General features: G+C 35.2%; 1 protein-coding gene across 1 annotated transcript in view; it reads right to left on the bottom strand.

Annotated features, from left to right (window-relative positions):
* The window catches only part of LOC145989489 (dynein regulatory complex subunit 2-like), a 68,035-nt gene that overhangs the window by 46,918 nt on the left and 7,479 nt on the right, over positions 1–13,638 (bottom strand). Inside the window, exon 2 of the mRNA XM_083124838.1 lies at positions 77–260. Within this exon, the coding sequence (XP_082980964.1) occupies positions 77–217 (141 nt within the window). The 5' untranslated portion in view covers positions 218–260. The remainder of the gene's footprint in view (positions 1–76; positions 261–13,638) is intronic.

The raw sequence follows: 13,638 nt of genomic DNA, 5'->3' as shown, positions 1-13,638 counted from the left end.
GTCCACGACATACATCTACTTTACTACATTGCATATCAGATGCTTTGCCAAAAATTAAGAAAGACTTAAGACTTACTTTCATGAAAGTCTCAATTAATTGATTCTTCCTTTGACGAGCTTCCTCTTCAGCAGCCATCTTCTTCTGCAAATACAGAGCCTTCTCTTCATCTGTCATTCGTGTTAACTTACTTTGCTTCTTCTTCTTTTTAGGAGCCATGGCAGATTTCTTTTGTTTTCAAACCTCAGAAATATTTAGGTTTCTGGAATGAAAATGTTTACAGAAAAACAAGAGTTTCACAGAGTGGGTTACATTTATTCAATATGATACCAAACTTGATGATAGAAATATGTGTATTCATGTAAGATTTGCAGTTTGAAAAGTTTCTAAACAACACTGTTTTACTTGAGTGCAAAGTAACATACAAAAAGTACCTAACATTTGTGGATTACAGTATGTGTGGATTATACAGAGTGTTTCAACCCAACCCAAATTTTGATCACTCATAACATGGAAACAATAAGAGATATTTACATCAGGTTTTCTGCATTAGAAAGCCTCATCCATTGAGATATTTCTCAATGCTTAATATTATCAGTTAACTTCATGCAGGACATTTTATGAATTAATAAATGTGGAAGTCAGAATTTTTTTTTTCAGAATGCCATTTTTAGGTGAGAAAAATATGTAAAAAATTATCGAAGGGTCATAATCAGATGTCTGATGCCATCCATGTGCAGTATTTGATTGGTTTGGGACTAGCGATTATATGGGCCATAAGTGTAGCCATATCTCCATAGCTGGCAACACTATCAGTTTGAAATTTTGTCAACAGGCATCTGCTAAGACATATTTTCATCTTTAAAGCCCATTAAGATATATTTGAGAAATTCCACAGGAGAGAATCCTTTCACATCATTAGCATTACTAAGCATACATAGAAAATTGCTGTGGATCCTTCTGAAGTTGTTCGGAAGATTTGCCTTAAAACCAAGAGGAGATGGCTTTTTTCTGTAAAGTCGACTGAATGATTTGTTATTTGTTTGAGTTGGGCTTTAAGCCTGCTTTATGCACAAATAGGCTAATTGGGACTGGACCTACAGTTTAAAGTGGGATCAAAAGAACTGTGCAATATGCGAGGTACCGAAACTGGAACCCCTTGATTACAAGGTGACAATGTTACCACTACCCCACCAGGAAGGCACTGAATGATTTGTGAAGCTTGCCTTGGAACTTTGTGCTCTTCCTCAACAGACATTGATAAATATGTAAAGCTAATGTGAAATGTGTTCAATGAAATCCTAAAATAGAAATGCTAAGTGAGAACGTAAGTTTTAATGTTCTATTATCACCAACTTGATTGATAATACATTATATAAGGAGCATTGGTAAGTAATAACTCTGTGCAAATAAATATTTTCTTTTTGTATTTTTTTATGACACACAATATATTACACTGCATGTAAAAGCACATAAGTGACTATGCAAATTTTAATTAATCTACATAGTAGTCTGTTACACATATTGTTTGCTGACCTGTTAATTAAGTATTAATCATCAATTTAATTTTTATTGGTACATGAATACTCTCAAAAAATAGTATGTACTTTTGCCAAGATGATAGATACCACAATAGCAGTTTCCTTAAAATGTACATTTTACAATGTGATACTTTTGCACAGTAGATTGTGTTATTTTGTCAGACGATATATATTTCAATAGAACGCCCTTTAATATGAGTACTTTGTAACATTGTTGTGCACTTGAATGAGGTTTTTATCAACTTTATCATTGTTGTAAGTCATTTATCAAATGAGTTATATAGGGTGGTCGGGGGTAAGGGTCCGCGAAGGGCAAAGATCCGCATAGCTTTTTTGAGAAGGCTTCGAATTGAACTGGTACCACTGTTGTTCAGATCACGAGGTATAGTCAAGGAGACAGGATGTACGAAGTGTGATGTTCCTAGAATTGAAACCTTTACAGCTATGAGGTAAGTTACGTTTTTGTATATTTTGATGTAATTTGGAATAAACAAACCACTTCTCGGACGCTGGCTTGGTTATAGGTTCATGTATTACTATGTTTGTGTGTTTATGTATAAACCTTTATTAATCTTTTAATGGAGGCAGTCCATCAAGGTATGCTGTTATTTGGCGGGAATTGCCAGTGTTTTTCAACATGGCGATACTTGAAAATCCGCTGAGAGAGTGGGGCAAACGTCCGCTGCGGACTTTTACCCCATTCGTATAATTTTTCAAATTGTATATTCAATTCCTCACAAAAATTTACTCTACCTTACATTGTTATCTATTGTTGGGATTATACTGTATTAGTAGGGAGACAAATTTATGGAAAATAAAAACTGAGGAGAGCGGTAAATAAAATGTTAGATAAGCGGTGGAAAGAAAAAAATTGGCACACACTTTTTCATCATGAGAGGAAACAACATACAAAAGAGCTATAAATTGATAAACTACTACACAAGTACTTAGCTGTCGAACCAAAAATAAAACACCACAAAATCACTTCATTTCTAAATTGCATATTCGGGGGAAGAAAGGAATGCAGCTTGACAGGGAGCGAAGTTTTCGAAATGAGATTATGTGCATGGGAAATCCCAATTTGCAGCATCTTCCTGTTGTGATCGAAGATAAAACGTTCTTCAGCTGCAAGTGGTAGGAAATTTTAGGCAAACGTTTCGTTACAAATCGACAGTTTGCACGCACAACCTGGATTGCTGGTTTTTGCGTGTTTTCTACTTAATTTGATGATATTTCACGGTTATTTCGTGGAAAAGAACACATTTCGCATTACTTCGTGAATAAAACTGATGCATATTTCATCATTGGGGGTGTACTTGCAGAATGTTCAAAGTTGCATCTTTTTTTCACATTTCGCGATTTCACACATCACGAAAATTCAATGTCCCTATGTATTAGCAATGTCTAAAAGAAGGCTAACAATTCAAGGCTATAGACCAACCGACTAAATTATTGCCAAGTTTTGTCTTGTGGCTGGGGTTTCATGTTGAATTGCTAAATAATTTCTTGTCTTTAAAAATTCTTTCTGTATTAATTTATAATTGCATAGCTATCTATTAAACTTCATGAACTCTTTTAGGTACCGGTATTGTTGAAAATTTTTCTCTTTGTAGCTTTGACAAATCTTGTGAAAGTGGAAGCAAAATTAGGCATTTTGTGTTGATAGCTTCTGAATTAATTATAGCACTAAAATAGAGCTTAGTGTATTTCTCAAACAACATCGCAAAATTTTGATTCAACAGGAAAAATTCAATCGTGGGAATATACTCAATTATTATCAAATGTACATAATATCTCTGAAAAAGAATACTTTCAAATGCTAGAAGTCCTCATACAAACCTCATTTTCTTGTTGCAGGAACTACAAAAGAAAGAAAGCAGAAGTGAGACCGCTGACCGATGCTCTTTTTCAACAAGCACAACAAATGAAAGCAGATGGCATGTCTGTAAGAAAAATCGGTCGAGTTCTTGGGTTTGATTAATCAACAGTTCATAAAAGATTGAAAGCTGGCAACAGAGTTGGGTCGCTAGGACGTTTCAAACATGTGTTCACGCCCGAGCAAGAAAAGGAAATAGTGAAACATCTTAAAGACTTGGATGCCCGTTTCTATGGACTTACATTGAAGTCTCTATGCTTCCTTGCCTATGAATATGCAGAAAGAAACGGAATCACGCATTCCTTTTCAAAGGAATCGAAGTTAGCTGGCAGAGACTGCACAAGGGAATTTATGAAGAGGAATCATCTCTCTCTGAGAACTCCGAGAAAGACAAGTGTTCTAGAACAATGGGATTCAACAGGCAACAACTGATCCAATATTTTCAAAATTTGAAGCAGATCCTGGAGAAATACCACTTTCCGCCAAACCGCATCTACAACATGGACGAAAGTGGCTTCCAAACCATCCCGAATAAATTACCTAAACATGCTGCTCCAAAAGGTAAACCAGAAGTGTCAAAAAATGTGTCAGCTGACAAAGGAAAAACAATTACAGTTGCTTGTGCGATGAGTGCTACAGGACATCACGTCCCACCATTTTTCATATTTTCAAGAAAAAGAAACAATCCGCTTCTTCTGAAAGATGGGCCAATCGGTTCTGCAATGGTTGTCACAGATTCTGGTTATATGAATGTGGAAACATTTTTAGTTTATCTAGACCATTTTAGAAAACACACTAACCCCTCTGCAGAAGTCCCAATTTTGCTTATTTTGGATAATCACATATCGCATGTTTCCCTCCAGGCTATTACTTCGGCTAAGAAACACAACATACACACAGCCACCAAACCCAACCCTTGGATCGTGCTTTCTTGAGGCCATTGAAAGCTTATTATGATGATTTATGCGACAATTGAATTACATCGAATCCTGGTCAGCTATTAACGTAGCAGGTATATTTAGTCGAGCATTCGAGAAAACAGCCACAGTAGAAAAAGCCACTCAAGGATTTCGAGTGACTAGAATTCATCCATTGGATATCAATATTTTTACTGATGAAGATTTTTTACCAGTCTCAGTAACAGAACAAGATCATGAAATTGATACTGTTGATCTTGAATATCCTGACCTGCATGGAAGAATTTGCTTTGAAGACAGTCCGCCGGAAAACTCTCAGTCTGCTCTTGTAGAAACAAGGTATGATGAGTCCAGCAATGTGGCTGCTCCAGGCAATCCTACTCCTGTCCCTTCCTCTTCCCTTGATAGGACAAGCAACAGGGCTGCTCTGCAAAATATTGCACCTGGGACTTCTAGTTCTCGTCAGTCATCAGTGTCTCCCCATGATATTATTCCAAACTAACTAACTCCCTAGCCTTCTTAAACCCGAATGTTCATGGCTCCAGCAACACAGGCCTTCCATCTTTCCCTATCTTGAGCAAGTTCTATATACTCTTTCCCATCTCTACAGATTTCCCTTAGGTCCATCTCAACGTTGTCCCTCCATCTTCGTCTTGGCCTTCCTCCAGGTCTCTTACCATCAGGTTTCCCAACAAGAATCCTGTAAACTCCTCTTTCCTCTCCCATTCGTGCCACATGGCCTGCCCACCTAAGTCTTCTTGATTTAATTATTCTAATAATATCTGGACATGAATACAAATTATGTAGTTCTAAATTATGTAACCTTCTCCACTCACCTGTTTCCTCATCCCTTTTAGGTCCAAATATTTTCCTAAGGATCTTATTTTCAAATACTCTCAATTTATGTTCCTCTTTCAATGTAAGGGACCAAGTTTCGCATCCATATAATACTACAGGCAAAATTACTGTTTTGTATATTTTAACTTTTAGTTTCTTAGATATTAAACGAGAAGACAAAAGTTTATGAAGAGAGAAGTAACATGCATTTCCTGAATTAAGCCTACTTTTTATTTCCTCTTTAATATAATTTTCATTTGTTAATATTACTCCTAAGTATTTGAATTTGGAAACTGGTTCAAACGAGTTGTTATCAATAATTAGATTTTGATTATTACCTAACACTTGGTTTCGGCCTGTAAGCATATATTTAGTTTTCTCTTTGTTAACTTCCAAACCTATCTCTTTAGCAGTTTTGAAAAATATTTTACCATTATTCTTAATTGTAATCACATCATCCCCCAGTAAGTCTACATCATCTGCATATGCTAACAACTGAGTCACACCATTTAATTTTAGTCCTTCTTTAGTTTCTTTTACCTTCCTAACAGCATATTCTAAGGCAAAATTAAAGAGCAATGGAGATAATGCATCTCCTTGTTTTAACCCATCATGAATTGTAAATTTGTCAGACATATTAATACCCAAACGAATTTTACTTTCTGTTTCACTGCTGCATATTTTTATCATACTAACAAGCTTCTTAGGTATTCCAAACTCTACTAATATATTATATAATTTATCTCTTTTGACCGAATCATATGCTTTTTTGAAATCAATGAATAGCTGATGGACATTTTGATTATATTCCCACTTTTTTTCAAGTGTCAGTCTGATGTGAAAAATTTGATCTGTAGTTGATCTGTTACGTTTAAATCCACATTGATAATCACCTATAATTTCATTAGCATATGGGGTTAGTCTTGTTAAAAGAATGTTAGACAATATTTTGTATGTTGTTGAGAGTAGAGAAATTCCACGGTAATTATTGCAGTTCATTTTATCACCTTTTTTTAACACAGGAACAATTATGGATTCTTTCCACTGTTGAGGAATTTCTTCTTTATTCCATATTAAACAAATTAATTTATGAATTTCACATATTAATGAATTTCCACCATATTTAATTAACTCAGCTGGTATTAAATCAATGCCAGGTGCTTTGTTATTCTTTAGCATTTTAATAGCATCTTTAACTTCAGTCAAGTTAGGTTCTGGAACTAAAGGTTCTGCTGTGTGGACTTCATTTACTTCTGATTTATCTCCTACATGGACATTTAAAAGGTCATTAAAGTAGTTCTTCCATCTATTTAGAATATCGCTTGGGTCAGCTAGAAAATCACCGTCTTTATCTTTTATCAAGTTTACTTTAGGTTGCCACCCCTTTCTAAACTCATTTACACCTTTATATAGATCTCTGATATTTTTATTTTTGCTGTTTGTTTCAATTTCGTTAATTTTGCTTTTCAAGTAATCTCTTTTTTTTACTTCTAAACGTGCGGTTAACTTCTCGCTTTATTCTATTATAATTGTTTAGATTTGTATCATCAGAGTTATTTAACCACCTAAGTCTAGCCTGATTTCTTATTTCTATTAGATTATGACATTCATTATCAAACCATGGCTTACTTTTTCTCCGTTTATGGTATCCTATACTTTCTTTACCTGCTGATTCTATTGCATTACGTATGTGCTCCCAATTCTTATTTACGTCTGTTTCATTTATATTTTCATCATCATTTAAATCCTGCAAAACATCAAATCTATTTGACAGTTTAATTTGGTAATCTTTCTTAATTCTTTCATCAGTAAACTTTCCTGTATCAAATTTTAGAACTTTTAGATTTTGTTGCTTATGATTTATCACTGAGAGTCTCTCTCTTAATTTAGCAATTACTAAATAATGGTCACTGGCACAGTCAGCACCTCTATGTGTACGAACGTCAATTACACTAGTATGCCTTCTCTTATCAATGAGAATATGATCTATCTGATTATGAGTTTTACCATCTGGAGAAGACCAGGTATATTTATGGATATCTTTATGTTTAAAAGTGGTACTTTTCACAATTAAATTCTTTGAGGTTGCAAAAGTAATCAATCTTATACCATTATATCATTACTTAATTCATGAAGACTTTCTTTACCAATCGTGGGTTTAAATATCTCTTCTTTGCCAATCTGTGCATTACAGTCACCTAACAGAATTTTCATATCATACTGAGAAAATTTATCAAAGACCTGTTCTAACTCTGTATAAAAATCATCTTTAGTATTATCATCTTTATCGTCCGTTGGTGCATGTATGTTTATTAAAATAATTTTACACCACCTACCCTGTAAAACTGCATATGATATCCTATCATTAATAAATTCTACTGTTTTAAGAGCCGAGATAATTCTATTATTTATGAAAAAGCCTGTTCCAAAATTATGATTTTCAGTACCACCATAGAAAAAAGTATAGTTTTTGGTTTTACAATTCCCTTCTCCTGGCCACCTAACTTCCTAGACAGCTACTACATCTAATTTATATTTAACTATCTCATTAACTGTACACTGAAATGCCCCAGGCTGGTAAAGGCTCAGAACATCCCAGGTGCCTAATTTAATATCCTTATTCTTATCTCCGCAAACTATGAGATTCAAGGAAAACAGATGAACGATCGTTCTAACATAAAGACGATGTTGTTAGAAAATTGTCCACACCGATTCATAGCAGTTCTACTCGATTCAAAGACATGATAGGTTTTAAGACTGATCTGAGTGATTTGTTTTTATTCTAAAGTTATTTGAGTTTAATTATTATTCCACTCTCGAAATTAAATATTAGAAGAAAACGTACTGGAAGAGGCCTAAAATCTACTCTTCTCACTTCGACACCACACAAGGAACAACTTGAAGCACTACGACAGGGAACGCTAGATCACGAGAAGAACGTCTATGAATCAAAAAAATCAAAGAAGATACTCTTTCAAAGTACTGATAACCTGAAGAAAAGAGTTGATGAAAAACTTGTGTCATCATCTGAATCAGAATCCCAATTTTTCCTTCATGAAAGCAGTGACGACTCTGCATTTGTAGTAACCAGCAATGAATCAGAATGTGACAACATTCCAGCTGAACTTCTACCCGGTGACTTGGTTGTGGTCAAAGTGTATGGAAAAACTAAATCATCATTCCGTTTGTACGTGGCTAAAATCATTGAACTTGACGTTGATGGCTACATCGGTGTATTTTACAAAAGAGCTCCGCAAACTATGAGATTCAAGGAAACGGATGAACGATCATTCTAACATAAAGACGATGTTGTTAGAAAATTTTCCACACCGATTCATAGCAGTTCTACTCGATTCAAAGACATGATAGGTTTTAAGACTGATCTGAGTGATTTGTTTTTATTCTAAAGTTATTTGAGTTTAATTTCTAAAGCTATTTAAATCTTGGGATACCTACTTGTCAATTTAAAATGCATGACTATTTTATGTTCTATGGTTATCATAATGCAGTTTAATACAGTAAATATAGCAAAAGTTATTGTAATAATTTTGTTCTCGCTGTGTGGGACAAGAATCCACAGGATAGTTCACCTGCAGATTTTTGCCCCATACTATGGGGCAAAGGTCTGAATTTGCTTATGTCGATAAAATCAAATTCTTACTTTAAACCATTAACTTTGCGGGTTCTAAAACTGGTGTTCATTTTAGCTGTATAAATAAGGTATCCATTTATGACATTTCAAGATTAAAAACTTAAGACCAAAAATCGACCAAAAATCAAACGTAAAAACTGCGGACCTTTACCCCCCCCCCCACCCTATCTCCAAAAAAAACACAACTTAACACTGCAGTGGTCACATGAATCAATATTTCTTATTTATTGTAGAAGAAGTAGAGTGGAGTGTGGCACCTGCATTTGGAAAAACTTTAAGTGGTAAAAAAGTTGATTATGGTTCTAAAATCATGCTGTAACTAAACAAGAATACGAGGGCCACTATTTATATTTTGAGCCTTGGCAACACTGATTGAAGTTAGGCGCGATTTGACGTTTGCACGGAATCGTCTGGCATTATTGACCATAACGTACTTCAAATGTTTTGTCAATAGTTTCATTTGTGTTGTTTACGTTGCCTTGGAGATTGCGCGACAACAATAAAATGGAATTAACTTGTAAACATTTTCATGCAATGATTTTTTACGATTTTCGACGTGGACTATCAAGACAAGAGTGCATCGATCAACTTACTTCCACATTTGGCGATGAAGCCCCATCCTTTGCCACTGTGAAACGCTGGTATAAGGAATTTAATCGTGCCGTCATTCGCTCACCGACGAGATTCGCAAAGGTCGTCCAAAATCAGTTGTTGTTCAAGGAAACATTGATGCTGTGCAAAACCTAATACTGCAAGATCGTCATGTGACATACTGTGAGATTGAGGCAACCATAGGCATTAGTTCCACCAGCATATATAAAATATTACATGATCATTTAGCTGTGAGAAAGGTATGTTCTCGTTGGATCCCACACAATTTGACAAAAACTCAACACAAGGTGCAAACAAATGCTCAATAAATACAATCGTGGTGCTTCAAAAGACGTATATGAGATTGTATCAGGTGACGAATCATGGATATATGCATATGGGCCGGAACGTAAACAGCAGTCGACTGTATGGGTGTTTCAAGATGAACCCAATCCAATAAAAGTTGTTCGCGCTCGAAGCACATCGAAACAAATGGTCGCCTGTTTTTTCAGGAAAACTGGTCATGTGGCAACTGTGCCTTTAGAGGAAAGTAGAACGGTCAACTCTGAATGGTACACAACAATTTGTTTGCCAGAGGTCTTCGGTCAAATACGGAAAACAAACAAACGCCGTCGGATCATTCTTCATCAAGACAATGCCAGCTGTCACACATCTCGTCTAACAACCGACTTTATGAACAGTCAAAAAATCGAATTGATGGGTCATCCGCCTCACAGTCCTGATTTGGCACCCAATGACTTCTTCTTGTTCCCGAATGTCAAGAATAAATTGCGTGGACAACGATTTTCGTCGGCAGAAGATGCCGTTCATGCGTTCAAAAACCATATTATGGAGGTGTCTCAAGAAGATTGGAAAAACTGCTTTGACAAATGGTTCGAACGAATGCAAAAGTGTATTGACCATAAAGGAGAATACTTCGAAAAATAATAAAGCAGTTTTCAATGCCAAATTCCTGTTTTTCATTGTTAGGCTCAAAATATAAATAGTGACCCTCGTATATACGGAACATTGGAAAATATTCTCAAATCCTAAATCTGACTTGAAAGATTTGCTACCAGGAATGAATATATATGGTTCTGTGAAACCCGGGGCAAAGTCAAAACATGTGCTAGAAGCTGCTACGAGGGAGAGCTCTATGTTCAGCTCAAATGACTATGTTGTTATAGTCACTGGCTCCAATGATATTGCGACAAATCAGGGAAGCGATGCAATAATGGCAATACGTGACACACTAGGATCACTGACTCATACAAATGTAATTGTAACTACCATACCCCACCGATATGACCTCATCCCTCAGTCGTGTGTAAACATCGAAATCCAAAAAAATAATAATAATAATAATAATAACCAGATGAAGAACACTTGTAAACACTTCAAAAATGTAACCATAATCCACCTTGACACCATGAGCAGAGAATATCATACAAGACATGGACAGCACTTGAACCACAAAGGAAAACAGTATGCATGTCAAATGATCCATGGTGTTATTAACAGAAAATCGCAGGAAAAGCAAATCATCCCACTCGGCTGGAAAAAGTGTACTGACACAAGGAATTGGATAAGTGAAGCAGCGCTAGTTGAATCTGACAAGGGAAAAACACAGAAAACTTTGACTGAGACAAACAACAAGAGCAGCAAAAAAAAAATCGATAGGGTGAGTGAAGAAGCCAGCAAGATTGCTATGAAAGCTGACTGTGATATTGGTTTCACTGAAGAAAAAAGGAGGCAGGTCGAACATTCTCCCAGCATAAGTGAAAGTGCACAAAAAATGGTGAATAAAAAACCCCAGTAGTGTGAAAAGTTCTCCAGTAGTAATGTTAACGATAATGGAGAAGAGGAAGAAAGGGGCGGTGACTCTGCTGAGGAAATCTGTAAAAATAAGACAAGTGCTGTAGCTTCTGTTCATTCAAAAGGTAGTTAAAAACTTTCCCAGTGAAGCTGCATGATACTTTTTTTATGATAAAAAATGCAGGAAAAGAAATGGGTACGATAGGTAATAATATTAATAGTAGTATGGTGAAAAATAGCTCAGGAAGTGGCAGAACATCAGCAATCCTGATCATCTTCCATCAAAACGTTCAAGGTTTGAATATAGAAAAAAAAATATTAGAATACCACTTAGAGGAAAGGTTAAAAAAGGCAGATGTAATCTGCCTCACAGAACATTGGTTAAGCTCTGACAAACTAAATTACATTCATTTTCCAAATTATGATCTAGCTTCAAGCTACTCCAGATTCATCATGGGGAGGGGAGGGTCATGCATTTATTGTAAAAAAGACACAGCAGTAAGAGAAAACTTAAAATTTGATAATCTAAACATTGAAAAACACTTCGAATCATGTATTGTTGAATTACTAAATATAAAACTGTGGTAATATGTGTTTATAGAACTCCAGATAGTGACCTGAATATTTTCATAAACAATTTAGACATTATCCTTGATCATTATCAAAAGACTAGTCATAAGGTAGCGGTAGTAGGGGACCTAAATGTAGACTTCCTAAAAAAGAGTATAAATAGTGACCTAAACATATTTCTCAATACATACAATCTAGAAGCTATGGTAAAGGAACCCACTAGAATAACAAAAAGTTCCAAAAGTGCTCTTGATCAAATCCTTATAAATAAATATGATTCCACATGTTAGAATTAGAATTAGAATTAGAATTTCTTTATTCATGGGCGAAGTTCAGCCTGTGGCTGCTCTACCACTTAACCCGCAAAATCTACTACAATAAAACAGACAAAATACAATTACTACTATAACATACAAATTCCATTACATTTTCACTTCTAAATATTTCAGTAATTAACACACTAAAAAGATAAAAAAAAAAAAAACAATTTCTCTCATTCATACACATCAAAATGTTCATCTTGGGTTCGAATCTGCTCATTTTTTGTTTTGATTTGATTTCAACGTAAGCATGCTGAATCTAGTCATGAGTACTGATGATTTGTCCTTGCTCATGTAGAAGTACTTTTGTTACTGCCCTTTTAAAGCTGTTATATGTCGCACACGAGGTAACATCTGGTGGCAGCGCATTCCAACAATATGCAGAAGCAGCTTTGAAGGATGACAGGAATATGGATTTTGAGAATCTGTCCAGATTAAGTTTCTTAGAGTGTCGAGTCGTGTAGTTGTGTATGTCGTGTCTAAATTGGAGTCTGTCGTATAAGTATGTGGGTGTTTTTGTTTGCAGAATTTTGAATATTGTGCAGGCCAGATGAAGTTTTCTGCGTCGTGTCATATTCAGCCAATTAACGTCATTTAAGTAAGGCAGTATGTGATCCCTTCGTTTCAAGCTAAATGCAAAACGTATACAAGAATTCTGTACTTTTTGTGCAATTTTAGCATTCTTTTTTGTTAAATTAACACCGTAAACAACGTCACAGTAATCGAAAATTGGAAGAACTAGAGCTTGCATAAGGCGCAATTTAACATCAGTCGAAAGTAAGTGTGATGATTTATAGAGTGATCTAAGTATACCATAAGCTTTTGAACTCTGAGACGTTACGTGGTTTTGCCAGTCAAGTTTCTCATTAAATATCACACCTAAGTTCTTAACAGTTGTGCAGTGTGGGACCCTCTCATCATTAATATTAATTGATAACCCATTTATTTGAATTTTATTTAAGGCAGCGCTAGAACCAATTAATGTAAAGCAGCATTTAGAGGGGTTGATTACAAGACCATTACGTTTACACCATTTATAAATAGCATGAAGGTCACGGTTCAGGAGACCAATTGCTGGTTTTGCATTTTTGGGGTCTACTGTGTTCAGTAGAAGTTTATGATAGTGGGTTCTCAGACCATCTTGCACAAATTTTTGCACTCTATAATATAACTACAAAACAGAATAGATGTAACGAGGGTTATAAAACACACTTTGAAACCAAAAGATCATTCAGCAAGAACAATTTGGACTATTTGGACTCTCAAAAATCGCAAAAAAAATGGTAATCAAAGCAACCAACAAAGCAGATGATTTTAATTTTTAATAGTGAAAACTCACATCCACTGTTCTTTTTGTTTTGTTTTTTACACAACAATAAAATATTTCTTTGGATCCATGCTAACACTTGTTTCACCTCCCTTGCTTGTGTGAAACACAACGAATTGGTTATTGCCATTCCCTTTTACAACATATATTTAAAATCAAAATCATAGTGTCTGTTGTTTACTGAAGGCAAATTT

Source organism: Lepisma saccharinum, chromosome 6 (assembly GCF_977018435.1).
Source record: "Lepisma saccharinum chromosome 6, izLepSacc3.1, whole genome shotgun sequence".
Classification (NCBI taxonomy): domain Eukaryota; kingdom Metazoa; phylum Arthropoda; class Insecta; order Zygentoma; family Lepismatidae; genus Lepisma; species Lepisma saccharinum.
This window is presented reverse-complemented; position numbering and strand designations above follow the sequence as displayed.